The sequence below is a fragment of the Camponotus floridanus genome, unplaced genomic scaffold (genome assembly GCF_003227725.1).
Source record: "Camponotus floridanus strain SB8 unplaced genomic scaffold, Cflo_v7.5 scaffold42, whole genome shotgun sequence".
NCBI classification, from domain to species: Eukaryota; Metazoa; Arthropoda; class Insecta; order Hymenoptera; family Formicidae; genus Camponotus; species Camponotus floridanus.
This window is the reverse complement of record NW_020229570.1, coordinates 548387-566454: the sequence shown is the minus strand read 5'-3', so window position 1 is coordinate 566454 and position 18068 is coordinate 548387. Positions and strand designations below refer to the sequence as shown.

Sequence of the window (18068 nt, the reverse complement as noted above, 5' to 3'; positions counted from 1 at the left end):
GTCCCTCGAATGTACCTGTCTCTTAACATTAGAAGGCATGTTTCCTTTTTGTATTTGCTTATCGAAAAAACATCATTAACGCGAATGATTTTATATAAAATTAGAAGAAAATTAGATCATTAAATGTAATATATCATTAAATGTAAATATATAATGTAAATATATAATGTAATATATAAATATCACTCATATAGGCAACGCTAATTAATCGATGACTTTTACATGCGCGATCAAAAATAGCATAATTCTTTTGCATTTGTTACACGTGACCTGAATATAAAATGCCTCGTGATTTCTCGCCTCGTCACGAAGTCCATTGACATGAAATTTCACGCATTTAGAAGAGGAAAATATTTATCCCTCCGCATGTGGGTTGGACTCGCTTCATGGAAAGTGGAGTAAAAATTAGCATTTATTCGCTTAATTCACGATAATCACGAGCTACGTAAAATTAGATTCCGAGAAAATACATGGTAATTTAAAATACTGTTGCTATCGTAAGAGATTTTTAAAACTTAAAAATTGAAACTTCAGTAATTCTGCACATTAAGTAAATGTTTATGCATATTTATGTTATGATGTATCGGATGAAACACGCATGGGAATCCTATCTGGATGTCACGGTTGAGAACTTGCGAGGTATATTAAGTTACGAAATGAACGGTAAATCGTGAGGAGACTAGCCTAAAATAGAGAGCCACTGTCGCAGCCACAAGACGATTTAAATACCGGTATTAAAGTGCTCTTCCGGTTTGCTCATCCAACATGCAACAGAGAAAATATGCATGAATCCATAAGTGAGCTATTGTGCGCAAAATTGATCGACGTGAGAGACGATAAGATCTCAAAATCACGATTTATATTTTTATTTCCCGGTTATGCATATGTTAAAATCTCGAAAGTCACATTTCTCTCTACACCACGTCTATGCATGTCTATTTCGCGTACAGTTTCGCATTGCTTCGCGAAACTTGTGCAGCTTTCCCGCTAAAGAGGAATTCCTCCTCGCTTTCTGAAAATTGTCAAGCGTGCATCGCTGGTATTCAGAGGTAAGTGACACCGGGTGAACTCTCCCGATCTATATATAAACGAAAATAAACTAAAGTGACATTTGAACTATACTCTCACTGTCGCCCCTCTTCTTGCACGACAGGCCAAAAGAGAGACGCTGGCAGAAAGGACGAGGGGAAACGGACGTCGCGACGATCGTCTGAGAAAAATTGTGCCAGCTAAATCAAGAGGCGCCTGTCCTCCCTTAGGCTTTTCTATCTTCTTCTCGAATTATTCCTTTTTATAATTAACTCTTAATTTTCATCGCACTCGTACATCGCTCTGTATTTTAAAGATCCGACAGTCGGACGGACAGAAGGATTATACGCGGATCTTCCTGATACTGGAAAAAAAAACGTCAATTCCCTGACATGACAAGAATTATAATTCCAAGGTTGTACTTCAATGTAACGTTGCATCCTTAATATATATCAACATCGCGGAAGTAATTATGCAAGCGTTTTTCCGGTTAAAATACTCTTGTACAAGAATAGCGTAGAATAAATTGAATGGTATAAAAAAAATAACAGTCTTTAATAATAAATTCATAAAATTATTTGAAATTTTCCCATCGATATATTACAATATTTAAATATAATAACTGATAAAAAATATTTCAATAATTGCAATTAGAAAAATTATTTTATATTCAAGTTATATAAATTATTTTAATTCACACATGAAAGAGATTAAAATAATTATATCAACAATTTTTATTTAATAATTTTATGAGACAAATATTTAATCTTTATATCCTACATAATTATATCCTTGAAGAATTTTGAGTCCATGTAAACTGTAATTTTTTTTTAAATATTTTAGTATCTTCAAAAAATTTTTTCACAGGCGAATATTTAACTATTCTACTCACTTGTGAAAACATTCTCGCAATATTATATCGACATTGTCGCAGGAAGTAAGAGGTATGCACGTTGCAACGGAAGAGTGCATATCGAATAGTGAAAGAAAGAGCTTCGATCGAAATCTACATTGAAGATCGCAAGAAGTCTTTTGCCTCGTCTAAGAAGCTATTACGGTCGAAATTTGACGTATGATGATGCGTTATAAGTCACGCTTATACGAGATCGTGCTTGTATCACGCTTCAACTATACGTCATTAATCTCTCACATGGTTTCAATTAAAGGAACCGTTCTTGCAGATACGCTAATGATCAGTTATTCATGTAAACGGTTCTGTCTTGCCATCATCGAAAGAATATGTATCCTGACTTGTACGAGATATTATATTTCATGTTTTATGTATGCGATATTTGAATATTACGATTCAGCTTTGAGACTTTTTTTTAACGAGTTCTCAACCGAGCTTGGTAAATTGAGCGTGGGTTGCCGGGCTCGTACTAACGAGACAATAAAGAATAATTTCAACTTCTGTATTTTAAACGAAAGTCATCGCGTTGATTGTACCAAGTATTTAAGCAAAGGTCATATCGTATCTTTCCGATTCTGACGTCTAACTTGCACGTCCAAATGTCAAGGGTTTATTCTTTTTAGCAAATTTAATTTTCAATCAATTTCCTATCAAATAAAATCAAATGAAAATAACGCGCGGATATGAATTTAAAAGAAAATCAAGCGCGTTTCACTTTTATTCACATGACGTATGAATAAAAATAAGCCAGGATTGAATGTGCAAAGCGTGACGCTGACGGAAAACATTCGAACGTCGTTGACTCACAATGAGCCTCGGTAATTATTCGCGATGTCGAAAGCTCGAAGAGCGGAGCGGCTGGTGCTGGTCTCGCCGAGAATGGGACGAATAATCACGGCGGAACGCCCGCACTTTATTCGATGCATTTATGGAAGACGAGCGAGGAACGATCATGGATAAAAGGCGACGTGAATTCATCGAGCTATTTTATCCTAGGATAAAAGACATAAGCTCATTCCTGCGGAAAAAAAAAACTGTCTCATGGCAGCAGCAGCGCACGATGACGCGTGCATCGAAATGTCACGATCACGTGCGTGGCGCAAATCGATAAATGCAACGTTATGCTCTACATCTGCGATCGAAGTGGCGCGTGAAGTTTTACGTATGACGGATGTATGATGTGGGAATAGATGAGTGCGTAAGATTGCGTGCAACTGTGTCGGTCTATAGTTGTGCCAGATTGACGTATGCAGTCGTATAGACATATTAGTGTTACTACGAAAACGTGGAAACATCAATGATTGAACGAATGATGGAGCGTGTAAATAAGAATGTCAGTCTTGTAGAATTACACATAAAATTGTGAAACATAAGTCCCTCTCCGTGTATTACATGCTTACAAATTTCTATGTAATAATTCAAATTAGTATCATAGTGCTACAAGAAACAAATAAATATGGTACATTTAACATCACTGAAACGATGTGTGTCATAATAATTTAGCGATATAATAATTGACACGATACTTTGTGTCTGATATTTCCGTATAATTTGAATTCACGATCGAAATTTCATTCGTTTTCAGAAAGGAATCGGTCGATGTTTGTTTCCGTTTCGGGCGGAAAAACATTCAAGGGGGAAGGAAAATTATAGGAGGGTCCCAACATGGCCCATCTTTCCGTTGAGAGTGGGGAGGGGAACCGGATTTCCGAAAAAGGGAAAGCGCGGGATGCAGGTTGCCTGTGCGCGTCTCGCACGCACTCACTCACGCACGCACGCACATACGCACGCCTACGCGAATGCGATAAATTATGCGAGGAGGCGGGCCACGATATGGGGTAGGGGCTACCATAAAAGAACCTGTTACGTTCTAGATATTAGCCCGACGAGCGCGTACAAAATCGGCTGCGTTAGCAAGTAGAGGGAAAAGAGGAAGCGGGAGACGAGCTATCCTCGCTCCTTCCTCGACACGTCGATCACAATGAAGCCTGGTAGAAAATAAATGCAAACAGGGTCACCAGGGTAATCCTCGATGCTCGGTTAATGGCACCGTCATAGTTACACAATAAATAAGTACAGGTTTTACGAGCTGTTGTGGCTTTTAAGAGCGTGATTAGTGCGATTAGCTACACACAATAAAGATACCATAAATGACGCGAGCAATTCTCCAAGAATTTTTTATTTATTATTATTTAATTTTCCATTAATTTTTATTCCATTAATTTTTATTTATTATACCTATTACGATAGTTTTATAACAAACGTCTTTAAATATAAATCTTCTCCAGTTATTCCAATATTTTATTTTACTTTTCCCCTGTTCTGCAAAAATATATATTATTTTTTTAAAAATTTTGTCCAAAGTTTTTACCCGGCCGCGACGTTTCTCCCGAGTAAGAGCCGAGTGTCGCGCGTTCTTTATTTCTGTTTATCGATCGGCGGCAGAGAAAACCGGTACGTGTACTGTACGGTGTTTCGTGTAAAACGGGCAACAAAGAATGGCTCCGTACGGTAATTTCGCGCCGGCCAACGCGTACCTATTATAATTATGTGCCGGGTAAAAACGGCATTCCGCGAATAAGGCGCCGCAAACTGTAACGATCGCGCATCGCGGGACAATGCGGACAATAATACCCGGCGACGAAGGCGTGACACGGTCAAATTTAGCGCATGTCGAGGGGTAAAAATAAAAGCGGCGCTCACAAACCGTGTCTCATGAACGCGTTTCAATTGTACTTTAATCAGAATTATCCGCATTATTTCGACATCCTAATTCGTCGCGAGATTGCATTATTATTTGTACCTTTGTCGTCTAATTCGATTAGCACTTGTGACTTAATCGTGAGTCACGTCAAGTGCTCGGAATCACGAACTCGCAGTTTTCTTTAGTCGTGTCGTGACTAATCTACCTCGAAATTGCAATCTAATTACATTTGCATTCGATAATAATAGAATGATTATTAATCCGGATTAAAGTGTGATCACGATCAACGATTTGGCTCGTCGTTGTGTTAGATTTTGTAGATTGAAGAAAGCGCGATTTAAAAACGACAGTTTTGCGTGATTAGGAAAGTGCATCGACGAGATCAAATTTCAATCACAATCTGTCATAACCGATCTGAAACGGCTGTCAAATGATGCGCGATATCACCGCGATATATTACACAAGTTGTGCGGTTTCCTGCTTCGCCTTAATCTTCTTGCACGCGTATGGAGCAGTATATCATAGCGGCTGAGAAATTATGCGGCAATCATATCTCGTTGCAGTTGCAACGTAGCAACTATGTCACACCGAGCGCACTGCATTTTATCGTGGTTGCGATGCATCGTATAAAAGTCATCGTCACCGCGACTGATTGGAGCAATCAAGCGAAACTTTACAATTTCTATAAGAAATGTGCGTCAAGACGGTCATAAATTTCGCGTCGAAATTATAGGAATGTCAAATATATGCCAACTATTTAAAAAAAAATTTAAATAAAAATCACAGAAATATATATCGTGCAAAAAAGAGTGATAGAAAGAGAGAAAAGAAATACGTAAATCAACGCGAATGATTCTCATATAAAATTGTCAATGTGTACATACATATACTCTCTGGATCTGCCGTTCGCGATGATCACCGATCACTTAACTCTCCCCTAATCATCGCCAATTAATATCGGTTAACGTCGTTACCTCGATGCCGGGAGGCCAAGTCGAGAGTCACTCCTGTAACGAAACAATCGCGCGCGCGTGCGAGATTCGACCACCCGGCATCTCTCGACGATGCACACCACACTCAAAAGCACATCGCACTCTACTGATGGATGAACGATGCCATAAGCGAATCGAACGGCTGCGTCGAGCCGTTACGCTGCCATCGCGCTCGTCCAAGAAGAGAGAAAGAAAATGCGCACATTTTTGACGTGGCGATTATTTCGACGACTATCTACATATAACACGCGTCTGACTAATATAAAATACAAATTATGTATGAAAAGTGCCATCAATAAAATAACCAATCATGTACCATCATATGCCATCGATAGAACTAAACAACGTAATAAATATATCGATAAAATCAGCAAAAAATATTGCACTGTGCTCTTTTGTATATTTTTATATCATTTTTTAATTATATTTTATCATATATTTGCTTAAAAAATATTGTAAAACCAAATTTTGTATTTATTTAATATTTCATTTAATTGCATGTGTTTAATTTAACTCATGTGAATAATTTATAAAGAAAAAATATTTGAGGAAAGAAATTATTGTGAACTTTTCTAGTTTTATAGTTACAATATTTTTCATTTCAATGAAAAATTGCAATTTACCATTAAATTTCTCGACAAAGTTTAAATCCATACGGCATTTATAACGCGTTACATGGCGAATAACATGTGCGAGCCTCGGACACTACCGTTACCGCTTTATTAAAAGTTATACATCATTGGTCAAACTCTCTCGCTGTCTTTCTAATCTCACGATCTGTCAGCGAGGTATAGGATGGATGGGATAAAATCGAACAGTATTGTTCCATAGAAAAAAAATCACCTTCTCATATTTTGATAAAAATTAAAATAATACCTTGTCACACACGTGTTTAAATTGGCATTAGTATTAATGGCTTCTTTATAAATCTAAATAATTTTAAATTTCTAAAAATGACATTTCCATAACCGAGGCTTTAATCCAGAGCGATGTCTGAACTGGAGGCTCTACGAACCGCTAAACACCCGGAAAGAAGGAATAAACGGGTTATGCGTGCGCGTGCCTCGACATATCATTCTTTTTTCACGCACAAGAGACGACGTAACGGTTCGTGCGTGTATTCGACTACACGACTACATTAATCGACATACATCAAACAACAACAACCGCTTTAATGGCACAACTGACAGTTTAGTGACTGAAGTGGCGCAATCATTAAACTCGACATCGCCGGAGGTATTTTGTCGGTAGAGAAGCAGACAAGAAAGGATAATGACCCATCTCATCGCGGTAAGTGCATCGATTAGAACGCACACGATCCTATCCTATCAAAAGTATATTTTCTCTTTTTCTTCGGCCGATGCATCGATCATTTAAAGTGCCTAACGCTCCTGAGAATAATTTTAAAGCACGTTCCGAGTAAAAAAAATCTTTACTCACACTTGTACGAGATATTAAAAAATAATCATTGTCGAAGCAGAAAATTGAAAAATACTTCAATATTGTTAAACTGTATCATAATAAAAATACATATCTGTCAAAAATAATTTGGAATTTTCACTTTAAGATGACCGTGAAAGAAACAAATGTCAGCTATGACATTAGAAACGAACTATAAGAAAAAAAAACAGCACAGGCGACTTCGTGACATCGACGCACACGTGACTGCATTTACTAATCGATAGTAGCTACGCGATTCGCGACTCAAGGAAAACGTCCGACGTGTAATTTAATTTAATGTTAAATTATGTGTATGTCGATGAGAAGGCGAGACTCCGGTTCGCCTCCGCAAAATGCTGATATCGCGTACGAAGTTTCGAAAATTCGATAACCCGTTTCTCGCCATAATCGCGATCGCAGTAGGACGCGAGGAAAGTACGGCTCAAGGACAACGATAATCTATACCACAGTCGAGACTTGAAAAATTCTACGAAGACTGCTGCTTTCTAGAGGAAAAACGAGAACGTTGAAAGTCCCCGTATGCGAGGAACGACGAGTCATCGATGAGTCGCGTTCGACAATAACACTTAAAATATTAAAACGCAAATGATGTCAGACAAATACGTATAGAACTTCCCGTACGAACGTGCTCCAAAAATGAATGACGTCGATTTTTACTCGCATTAAACGAATTAATAAGGGGATTAATCTAATCCGGAAAGCAGGATATTTTAATATAAATAATTTTAATATAATTTAATTATTAATTTAATCTAATTTTAATATAAAAGAAATACAATTTTTAGCCATGCTGCCATTTCAATCAATTCATCAGTCATATTAAATGCCGTTATAAGGACGTTGAAACATACATAAACACCTGCACACATTGTCAGGTGTAAAGGAACGATGACGAGCACTATACGCGTACAGACATACATTTATTAAATCGGAGCAGAGCAATTCCAAAATTTCGCAATATCGCGATATCTAAAAGATATTTACCTGTCATATCGATAAAATATATCTATAAAATTTACAGAATTGATTTTAATACCCCTAATAAATCCTCGCGAGAAGCCGGTGCGAACGTGACCGACGAGACGATCTCGCTCCGAATTTACTCGCAAGAACGCAAAGGACCCTGGCGCGTATCCTTTCGTGTGTCCTGAAACACGCGGGTTCACCTGTCCGGAAGGACCCCATCCTTCGCTCCAACTTCCGTCAACGCACAGGCAACCGTGAATCTCGGGGAAAAAGGAAATCCCGTCGAGATGATGAGGAGGAAGGAAATCAGGGAGAAGGAACGCGAGGCTCGCGCTTGTCAGTAAAGGGTTATAATATTTACTCACAGTATACGTGCGTCCCGCTGATGTCAGGCTCCAGGATGCTCGACGGACAACGTTTCCTCGCGAAACCGGTACCCGCACGTTCCGACGCGCTCACTTCACCTCGCACGTTTCCACGGCGTGTCCCAGAATGCGCCCTGCGAATCCCTTCTGTCCACGCGACCACAACGGCACCCGTCAAACGCGACACGCACCCGCCATGTTGTCACGGCGACGCCAACGCCGCCCGGCGGCGCCGCCGTCAAGCGGCGGGCGCGCGAACTTTCGAAAGCGTTACGAAGATAAGAACTTATCTTCGCGCTCGAAGATCGATTCTGAGAAATTATCGCAAAATCCGGCAGGAAAATAATCATTATTTTATAATTTAAAAAATCATACTTTCGATCGTCGATGATATCCAAGACGAGAGCCGGAAATTTTCGCGAAACATGACGTAAAGACACGCGTTACATTCCTCCCTCTTTTTCAGCCTTCGATCGGGCGGATGTTTTCCGCGAGAATAATACGCGGATTCGTCGCGTCGTCATCGCTGCGCGATATCGGACGCATCAGACGGACGGTGGCCGATTCTTTGAATTTAAATTGTCGCAATTTTTGTGGTACGTATGCACGTGCGCGCGTCAATTATTCGCAAGTTAATATTTAGCAATCGCGACGATTAGCGCGATCTCTACGACTGCGATATCGTTCTTCTTTTCACTTATTATGCTCGCAGGTATGTACAATCGACTGACCACGTGGGCTGGATACACCGAGTAACGCAACCATTGCGTTCATTCAGCGACTCTATCACGTGATGCTGTCATCTGTCGCATTGAGAACGTGATTGAGACGACGAGACACGCCGGAGATTTCCACGAACGCCTACGCGCCTACTAGTCGAGAGAGAGGTTAGGTTGTCAATCGTAAATAGTGTCACGTGCATTCGATTATTGTTGCGAATCCCGTTTCGAGAATTAGATAGGAAAGATGAAATATTGTTAATTGTAAAACTCCTTTCACATTTTTTATCAAGTAAGATTAAATCATCTGCAGCGCAATAGAAATATGACCGATTACTCTAAGATTGCTTGAGAGAAGTTTCATGTGATGCTGTAAAATAGGATTAAGAAAATTCCTACAGATATATATTATCTGTATAGTGTCTCTGAATCGAAAAATTGTATGCGTAGCTTGTTAACAAAAGAGAAGAATCGTATTTAAATTGTTACTTTGATTAAGTTTAACAAAGTTAGGAAAATATGGTAGATGAAGGCCTGTTTTCGGAGCACATATATAGCGCCAAGTTTCAAGAAGAATTCAAAAAGTACTGGCATTCCCAAACTGACTTTAAAAATGTAAATTTGGAGATCATATCAAAGCCCTTTAGAATCTGTAGAATATCAAATTTTTTAAAAAATGAAAGATTTATAGAGAATTTGAAATGCGAGTTGGAAAACCATGATCATAAACGCAAAGTTACTGATCTTTATCAATTTGAGAAAACTGACGACTTGTTTGGTGCCTCCGACTATTGCAGCCAGATGCTATACAAATCTTTCCAGAAAGATCTGGCATCATGGATGGAACGCAATACAGACATTAAACTAAACAAAACTATCTCTATGTCAAGTGCTCGTTACTACGAAACAGATTATTTATTATGTCATGATGATAATATGGGTGATAGAAGAATAGCTTATATATTATACTTATCGAAAGGTTGGACAGAAGAGGATGGAGGTGCTTTAGAGCTCTTTGATACAGATGAACATGGTTCGCCTAATAAAGTAGTAAGATCATTAGTCCCAGAATATAATTCTCTTATATTCTTTGAAGTTGTAGAAAATTCCTATCATCAAGTAGCTGAAGTAATGACCGATGACAAATGTCGGTGGTCGATTAATGGATGGTTTCATGGTCCCTTAAAAGAATGCTACCAAGCTAAATCGCCAAGATTCGACTTAATAAGAAATTTCATAGAACCGAACACTACTGAAATAGAATTAAGTTCTTGGATCTCGAAGCGTTATCTATTACCCAGCATAATAGACCAAATTCACGAGAATGTCATGAAAGAACCTTACACATTTCTTGAAAGCTTTTTGAAAGAATCTGTATATGAGCAAATTGCGAATGATTTGACGTCACAAGATATTAGTTGGCGGATGGCTGGCCCTGCGGACATACGTCATTACGAGATAGCCGATGAACAAACCCTACCAAAATTATTGAAGGACTTTTACAATCTATTTAAATCTCTTTCCTTTTTTGAACTACTATGGAAGTACACGGGACTCGATCTTGTGCCCGATGAGAAGACTATGAGGCCTAAGATGACGATAGAATTGCAGAGATGGTCGGCGGGGTGCTACACGTTACTGTACGATAAATCGCTAGTGAAAGATGGCTCAGATGATGCGGCAAAAACTTCCCAACTTGACGAGAACACGAGTATTACAGCTGGTGCATCGACCTCAAAGTCTTTGACCGAGATTATCTTAGATACAAGTTCAATAAAAAGAAAAAGAGACGGCTCTTTCCCAAGTACGACAAATTTATCTCACAAAAAGAAGGTAACTAAATATGTCGAGTCTGACGTTAGCACGCAATCCTTGAGTAAAGATTCTAAACATGGCACGGACACGAATGAAATTTCGCTTCGAGATGAGGAGATTTCTAGTGATACATCAGCCAGTGACAGCGAGAATAATTCCACCAATGATGAATACACATTAGATGTAATAATGCAATTTCATACGGTAAATGACCAGGGCGTATCAAAAACAGGAGACACGATAGATTTTATAGATCCTAATCAAGAGCAGGGGACTCTAATTCAAATACCAGCGTTAGATAATCATCTTTGTCTAGTTTATAGGTCATTAATGGTATATCGTCTTCAACAATATCTGAATCATCTTTACGAGGGTTATTCTTATACTTTGATGTGTTCATATTATGAATAATTGCGCATATGATGTAATATTCATTTAAATATTCAGATGTTTATTATAAATCGATGTTGTTCTGTTAAAAAAAATCTAAAGAAAAATAAAGATCAAAATTATTTTTTAATTTAATTTTGTTAATAATCAAAAGTAACATTCTTGAAGAGATAATTCTCTTCGAGACAATAATATTTTATGAACAAATTGTAAATATTCGTATTTTAATAAAATTTATCGTGAGAAATAAGTCTCTTGTTTTCTCTTTAGTAAAAATATGGTAGATATAAAAGATGGCTAAGTAATAGTAAGCATAAAAAAATTGCGGATGTTATTCGCGAAAAATTTAAGAAATTGATTTAATAAATATGTCAACAAAGGATACTAACAATGATGTTAAATAGGAAAATTTCTAGTACATAAATATAGTTCCGGCTAAATATATTTTTTTTTTAATTTTTGGAGGAAGAGAAAATTAAAAAAAAATATAGTAGATATATAATAATAAATTTTAAAAACAAATATCGGTGCATTAAGCAATTTATAGACTTGCGAAAAGTTTGCGGTGGTCTTGCCAAGGTGGAGATTAAGATTATAATACAGCAAACATATACAATCATTTATTGGATGCAGTAGTATATACATGTGTAAAAGAAATCTTTATTTCACTTGCGAGAGTCACGGCAAACGTTTTCGGGATTCATGCAATCATAAAGTTGGATGCGAGAAATCGCGCTAAGGGATGTTTGAGAGAAAAGTTTCTCTTGAAACTTAACATATCGTATTTTTGAATATGTATAGTTAGACTGAAAAACTTCTCTCGGCTTTATGAATATGCGATTATTGGATATTGCGATTCGCATGTGCATCAAGGAAACTCACACGCTAGTCTTTGCGAGATCGATTGCGATTCTCTCATCTCGCGATTCGAGCCATTCCGTGAAGGAAGCAGGAGGGGAAAGAGAGGGAAGATCGAATGAAAAATGAAAGCTTACGCTCTGGGATGATTACACTCGGTGGTTTCGGGTTCCTGCACTTGAATCCTGGGTCGTGGCAGATTCGGTGGTCTCGCTATGCCATCCTTGGCTGCGGTCTTTGACGTAACCTGACACGTGATAAATCGTTTTAATACAAAGACTACGACGGCGACGCGAGATCGTAATTCCGCGAGTAGATGGCTTAAAGAAGCGTTAAGAGAATTTAGTTACTCGTCTTTAGGAAGGAAACTTTATCCGTCCCGCGTTCCTCTCGCGTCGTCTTCTATTTCGAGAGCGATCAGTTCACCGGAAGTTATTAGTGGGCGCACCTTCAATACGATTCTGTTCCGAATGACTTCATCGGACTTCTTTAAGTGATCGTTAAATTTATTTGTCTGATTGTTATTTAATTTATCATAAATAAATTAAATAATTGACAGCTGCATACTCGTCAGATTCCTTTAAGTGATCGTTAAATTTATTCGTCTGATTATTATTTAATTTATCATAAACAGATTAAATAATTGATAGATGCATACTTGTCATATTCCTTTAAGTGATTATTAAATTCATTCGTCTGATTATTAATTAATTTATCATAAACAGATTAAATAATTGACAGATGCATACTTTTTATATTTCTTTCCCGAAGCCACGTATATATTTTTGCAAAAATTTCTCAAATTATAACATATATTTTTTTTAATTTTCTGACACGTGATACGTTTATGTCAAATGTATTTATTGCTATTATAATCAAGTTATCGAATCAGGACGCGCGAATTGATGCTAAGTATGTATATGCACTTCTATGTCATTGACAGATTCGTTACTCGTAATTAAACGATATTGATTTATCGCGCGACACGGAACGGAATCGGGACCTTCATTCAGATCGTCGTCCGCAGATTACTAATCACCTGGGACGTGGAGGCAATCCCGGCCATTCGTTTCCGTAGCTCGTTCAATTGCAGCTCCTGCTGAAAGCTGACATCGCTCTCCTGCGACTCCTCTCGCCTGCCGCCCTCGATCGATTCGGCCGAGTACTCGACCTGGATCCAGGGACAAATCGTCGGCGACGATTGCAGCGAGCCTTTGCTTCCGGGTCGGGACAGGCGCGGAGAGAGTCGTCTCAATAACGACACGAGTTTCGATCTAAGACGATACTTTTATCTTACTCCTAACGATATCTAGCATGGTAAATGCGAGCAAAATGTAGCCAGAAAATTTTTTTTTAATTACATTTTTTAATTTTTAATTTTTTTTATCAAATGTGTCTTTTTTAAATAGCCACGTAAAATTTAAAACTTTATGAAATATTTCGATGTATCACGTAATTTTCAGGTATTGACAATTATTTTCCGCGGCAGTTTTAGTTACATTTCCACCGAGTTGTACATTTTTATCGCGTGTCTTTCGAACAAACATCATTTTTTTTAACAAATTAATTGCCATTTCCAACGTAATTCGCGTTTTCCCGGTATGACTTCATCGCGATTCACTCGCTACATTCAATACTAAAGTCTCCCTTCCTCTTTCCATCATTAAATCTGCTGGTTTCCTCTTGACTCACGTCTTTACCGTTATACTTTTCTACTCATCTACCGTGCGAAACAGCGGCCGCCCCGTTTCGAATAAGCTTATCATAAATTATTCGCTTTTGTTGCGTGCGCACGCGAAGCACACGAATTAGCATACCTCGTGCTCGGCGTTTGGAGATGATCGGAAGTGAGAGGCGCGCTCCTGGAAAGCTGCTCGGCACTTCGCGTCGCGTCCCTCCAATGGAGCTGATTGGAGCCGAAAGTGACAGATCTTCCTACCCTCCAGTCCAGGCTGCTACTCTGTCTGGCTTGCAGATCTGAAAATGGAAACCGATAATCGATCCATACGAGAATTTTAAGAGCCGTGATTTTTTTTTAGTACACACACTAGTTGCAGTAGAGCGATTTTATGCAAATTTCATTTGCATATTCATAGGGGACCGTGAAATATAATATAATTCACATTTTCAATGAAGAATAAAAAAATGCGAATTTTTAAAATAAATAAAATAAATTATATAAAGTATTATAACTAAAAGGATTCAAGCGTAAGAGGATTAAAGAGAGAAAAATTGAATGTCTGATGAAATTTAAAAAAATTAAATTGCTATTGAGTAATCGTGAGCTCCCCCAGCTCGCTAATGATTTTATGAGTCACAGTTAATGGATTACCTTGCTCGTTGGCGGTCTGGCCGACCCTCCAGTCCAGAGAATTACTATTTCTATTCACGCTATAAATGTTATCACAGGATTTGGTGGCAAGGCATGTCGCGTGATGACGACGTCTCAGCAGTCTTGATACTGGTCCCAAGTTTCTACAAAAAAATTCAGCATTTCTTAGATTCGCGCCAAAAAAAAAGAAGAGACTTTGCAAAAACAACGCTTTTATCCTTTATCAAAGTGACGTAAAATAATAAATCGAAGCGTTATAAAAAAATCGAGCGAATGTTATCTCGGTAAAACTGATATTTCGCTTTATCGCGAAAGAGATAATTCTCTCGCGACAGAGCGATCAAAAATGTACTAACTTCTTGAAGCGTCGCGTCTGCTCGATCGGCGGCTTGTTCTCGGCGGTCGATCCGCTGGTCGTTTCCGGTTCCGGGCAGTAAGTGCCTACTCGCACGTGGCTATACGTAGCACGCAGCTGCACCCCGTCCAGCGGCCGGAAGTTGCTCCGCTCGATGGACGAGACGCGCACAATCTCGATCTTCGGCCGCGCCTCACCTCCGCTTTTCCTCTCCATGATCGACTGATGTAACGATCTGATGTCGATCCCTCCGTCGTCCTCCCTCGACGACGACAACGAAATCCACCGACGCGTCGAGAGTTCAATTGCTCTCGACCTTATTGCCCGTTCGATCCTCCCACATCGTATCTCCGCATCACGGAGGGAAACCGCTACGTCACGTCAAAGCCTTCGACATCACCTCGTACTTCCTTATCTTCCTTATCTTTGCGATTACGCTCACGTGTTACTATTTATCGTAAAACCCGCTCCTTTCACTTTTACGACGACGAGACCAGAGATAAATACGTTGACACACGAAATATTTGCATATAAAGTCGTGTAAAACTGGAAATTCGAAGCCTACGATTTTTCACATTTATATCGGCGGTAGAAAAGAGATGGGAAAATTATTTCGATGCACGGATCGCCGTGATACTCCCTCGAATCACAAAGTGTCTCGATCGGGTCATGATTGACATGAGAGCGCGACGCAATCCACGTGCGCAACGTTACGTCACGGTCGTTTTGACAGTTGCCGCTTCGAGCTTCCTCGCGCGACGAAGTCGAATCGCGGATTGAGTCTTCCCGATCTCGCGATCTTTTTGGTGTTGGCTGATATCACAATAGGTGGTTGTTTTTATCAGAGCGAGTTCGATTCACTCTTCTTTTCTCTCTCCCTTCTCTCTCCCTTCTCTTCCTCCTTCTCCTCCTCTCTCTCCCTGCGTCGCGAGCCAGGAGGGAGAAAAAAATGCGCGGGTCACGTTCATTCATCCCACGGAGAATGCTACGACGTAATTATCACGCTGCGTGATCGCGATGCACGCGAGCAAGCGTGCACACACGCTCCCGCCACTCTAATAATTGAAATATTCGCGTGTGCGTGTACGTGTCGCGAGATCTCGCCGTTTCTGACACTTTTCAAATTAACGTTTCTGGATCATGCCGTTTCGCTCACACAGACTCACGTTGACACTTACAATCGTTCCCTCGATTAGATATTTTTTTTCGGTAAAAACAAGCAGTTCTGTGAAAAATTCATCGAACACTTCCAAGCCTACTTCCGGCACATGATAGTCGACGCTTTCCGAATTGGCACAAACACACCGGCACATAGCACTTCTCTTGTGTAAAATGTTAAGAGGAAGAAATAAACTCGATTGAACATAATCAGATATAGATTGATTATTTGAAAAAAATTGTTATTTTTTGTTCAATGAAAAATTTTCGCGGCGTAAAAATTCGCTGCTTATAAATGCGTATTACATCAATTGGCACATGTCAACGCGTGTGGGCGCTTAATTACAATTTCTGCGTGCGCGTTATATTGTCTCGCGATTGGAAAATCGAACTCGGATATCAGACGTCCTACTATTTAAAATGATGGCCACACAGTGAATGCGGCTATTCACTATTCACACGACACACGGTCCATCACGTCTCTTTTCTCCCTGTTTTATTTCTCTATCTGGAACGCGGCTTCCCCCTCTTTGTCGATAAAATGTAACGATGTTCGTCCGTTCGACCCAAATTGTGACTACTTGAAATAATGCAAGTCAATCGACGGAGATCGAATTAATTTTGAGCGCCCCTTTGGTTTCTCGAAGGTAAAATCCCACAAGAGCTATTTGAACGAAACTTGGGCGATTTTGAAACGCGTCTCTAAAAACATGATTCTGATTTTATAATTAAAAAAACTAAATTATTATATATTAATTTTATATTATTAGATTCTCGCTCCCTCTCTTATTTTTATTACGCTTACAACGCATCTCACTCGATCGCGCATTTAATCGACTTTTTTTATTTACACGTGGACGATTTTTTTTGAAAACAATGACATTATTATCGGCATTGCGAAACTTGGCACTTTCATCTCGCGCTTAATTAAAATTTCCAGCTAAGATAATTATTTAAAAATATCTTTCTTTCCAGAATCTCCAATTCTTTCGAAAGCGTCTCTTTTAATCCGTGCTCCAATTCCGTTTTTCTCTCATTCCAGAAATTCTATGGTTCACACTCGTATTCGGAAAGGTCAGACGAGTATGTTCTAAAATCGCGTATTAAAGGGCTAAATTTATCCGCGAGGACGCGCACAAAGTCCGGTTTCTCTCCATTTTTCGACGACGTCAACGATCCAACCGCCATGGAATTCCTCTAGGAATGGGAAAAAGGGTCATGCCAGGAATGAATTGCGAGCTTAATTATCGTGTCGACCGTGTCGTGAACATAATATCGCGAGCGGAATTACATCGGTGGGCGATGTGGAATGCGTTTCCGTCTTCTTTTCCGCGCATTGCGAGGAATGCAAAAAATTGCAAGTTGCATCACACATCGCAAGGTCAATATTCAAATGCTAGTTTGCCTCGAGAATAAGATCGGGGGGGGGGAATTCAAGCGCGATTTCAATTCGCGCGTTGCATTCATACGTGCCTTGCAATCCACGTAGATGCGTTCACACGATATAAATATGCTTCTATCAATTAAATCCAATTACGTTGTCATCATTTATTTTTAATCGCATCTAGTTCAAAGAGAATATACCTCTCGGCTTTATAAGCGTAGTTTTCTGGAAAGGTGCTCTTCCGACTTGACTGTTTCTAATTGAAAACGACTTATCTCGCGACGACAAACTTCGTTTTATCTCTACTGGAAATCGGATCAGTGCTTCTTTTAATTACATCATCGTTGAAAACGGTCCAAGTAGAACGGCGAAAAGAAAAGAATTTTTCTCGCGAGGATCGTTTAAAGGTGACATTTAATTCAGGAAGACGATTCTGTGCAACGTTAAATTGTAGGCTGCAGTCAACAACGAATGCCTGAAAAGTTGTTTGTAGAATGAAGCTAATGTCGAGTGATTATAAACGAGTCATCGATATGGTAAATTTAAATCGATGCTTTTCAATGCATCATTCCTCTTGTGTCTCTTTTCGTTTATAAGAATCCAGACGAGCGACCAAGAGGACTTAAAATT

At 39.1% G+C, this 18068-nt stretch overlaps 2 protein-coding genes across 5 annotated transcripts in view; one reads left to right on the top strand and one right to left on the bottom strand.

The window, feature by feature from the left end:
- Positions 1 to 18068, bottom strand: part of LOC105254600 — a 36146-nt gene that overhangs the window by 13285 nt on the left and 4793 nt on the right. For 2 of the 3 annotated variants that reach the window (XM_011263393.3, XM_020028518.2), the window contains exons 2-6: positions 14898 to 16218; positions 14542 to 14684; positions 14027 to 14186; positions 13249 to 13483; positions 12347 to 12456 (exon numbers count right to left, since the gene is read on the bottom strand). In XM_011263393.3, coding sequence (XP_011261695.2) covers positions 12347 to 12456; positions 13249 to 13483; positions 14027 to 14186; positions 14542 to 14684; positions 14898 to 15112 — 863 coding nt within the window. In that variant the 5' untranslated portion in view covers positions 15113 to 16218. Of the gene's footprint in view, positions 1 to 12346; positions 12457 to 13248; positions 13484 to 14026; positions 14187 to 14541; positions 14685 to 14897; positions 16635 to 18068 lie in introns of all 3 variants that reach the window. The other variant, XM_020028514.2, reaches the window with a different exon arrangement.
- LOC105254589 (prolyl 3-hydroxylase OGFOD1) lies at positions 746 to 11391 on the top strand. 2 transcript variants are annotated; one of them, XM_011263362.3, is made up of 3 exons: positions 6575 to 6925; positions 8894 to 9023; positions 9140 to 11391. In XM_011263362.3, exon 3 carries the CDS (start codon positions 9666 to 9668, stop codon positions 11370 to 11372), a length of 1707 nt encoding a protein of 568 aa, XP_011261664.1. In that variant the 5' UTR covers positions 6575 to 6925; positions 8894 to 9023; positions 9140 to 9665; the 3' UTR covers positions 11373 to 11391. The 2 variants fall into 2 exon arrangements, with proteins under 2 accessions (XP_025267502.1, XP_011261664.1); XM_025411717.1 differs by lacking the exons at positions 6575 to 6925; positions 8894 to 9023 and adding an exon at positions 746 to 750 and having other exon boundaries at positions 9973 to 11391.

Coding starts and splice junctions, on each gene's coding strand:
- LOC105254589 (XM_011263362.3), top strand. CDS start 9,666: ATGGTAGATGAAGGCCTGTTTTCGGAGCACATATATAGCGCCAAGTTT.